This window comes from Peromyscus eremicus, chromosome 5, assembly GCF_949786415.1.
Source record: "Peromyscus eremicus chromosome 5, PerEre_H2_v1, whole genome shotgun sequence".
Taxonomy (NCBI): domain Eukaryota; kingdom Metazoa; phylum Chordata; class Mammalia; order Rodentia; family Cricetidae; genus Peromyscus; species Peromyscus eremicus.
In genome coordinates this window covers 89,711,645-89,712,588 of record NC_081420.1, presented here as the reverse complement: position 1 = coordinate 89,712,588, position 944 = coordinate 89,711,645, and the positions used below count along the sequence as shown (strand labels likewise).

Genomic DNA, 944 nt, shown 5'->3' with positions numbered 1-944 from the left:
TAGGCATTTATTCTCTCTGCTCTTGACTGTGGATGTGATTAAGTTTCCGCCTTGACTTCCCCAGATAATGGACTGACTTGGAATTGTAAGACAAATAAATTCCTCCCTACTGCTGTGGCTTTTGGTCAGGATATTTTTGTTACAACAGCAGAAATAAAAACAGAATACAGTGTATGCTTGATTGCGAGAAACCGGACACTATCCTCCAAACATCAGGAACAAAGTAAGGGTATCATTTTTTTTTTTGATCTAATAAAGTTTTATTTTTCCAAATGTACAGCTGATTGAACCTGTTCAAGCATCTTCGCCAGCAGCCGGGGCATCTCCACCCTTTGTGTTCCTGGTGTAAATTACCTGGGCTCTGTGCTTTGAAACCAGCTTGATGAGTCCTTTACTAAGTAGCTCTTGAAGGGCTGCCCTGGCTAAAGAACTGCGAATCTTCCGTCTCTCAGAGCCCACAGCTGGAGTGATGAGCTTGTAGTTGGGAACCTCCTTACAGAGTTTGTCATGTGTAGCTTTGTCAAACAGGACCAGATTGTTGAGCTTGTCCCGAACTTTGACTCTGGACCCCTTCTTCTTTTTGGCCTTGCCACCAGCCTTATTTACTGGGTCTTTGTCTTTTTTGGCCGACTTTCCGGCATCCTTCTTCTTCTTGTCATCCTTGGGTGGCATGATGAAGCTCGGAGAGTAGTGACGACCACTGCAGCCTCCCTAAGATGTCGGGGGAAAAAAAGGAAATCATATCTTAACATCCAAACATTATTTTAAGTCATGGCTGCTGCAGTGAGACAAGAAAAGGAAACAGACTGTATACACACTGAAAAGGATGAAGTAAAACTTTATTCACAGATTATGTTCTTCTATATAAAAAAATAGCCCAAGAACCTGCCGAGAAAAGAATAGCCAGACCTCCATGACTGTAGCTAGTTAACAGAATATCAGAC

At 42.6% G+C, this 944-nt stretch overlaps 1 protein-coding gene across 1 annotated transcript; it reads right to left on the bottom strand.

Annotated features, from left to right (window-relative positions):
- Positions 1-281: 281 nt before the first annotated feature.
- Positions 282-710, bottom strand: LOC131910646 (small ribosomal subunit protein eS25-like). Its single transcript, XM_059262534.1, has one exon. The coding sequence runs from the start codon at positions 670-672 to the stop codon at positions 295-297; it is 378 nt and encodes a 125-aa protein (XP_059118517.1). The 5' UTR covers positions 673-710; the 3' UTR covers positions 282-294.
- Positions 711-944: the final 234 nt, after the last annotated feature.

What these genes read in the sequence shown, in the direction of transcription:
- LOC131910646 (XM_059262534.1), bottom strand. Translation starts at nt 672, where the DNA reads ATGCCACCCAAGGATGACAAGAAGAAGAAGGATGCCGGAAAGTCGGCC.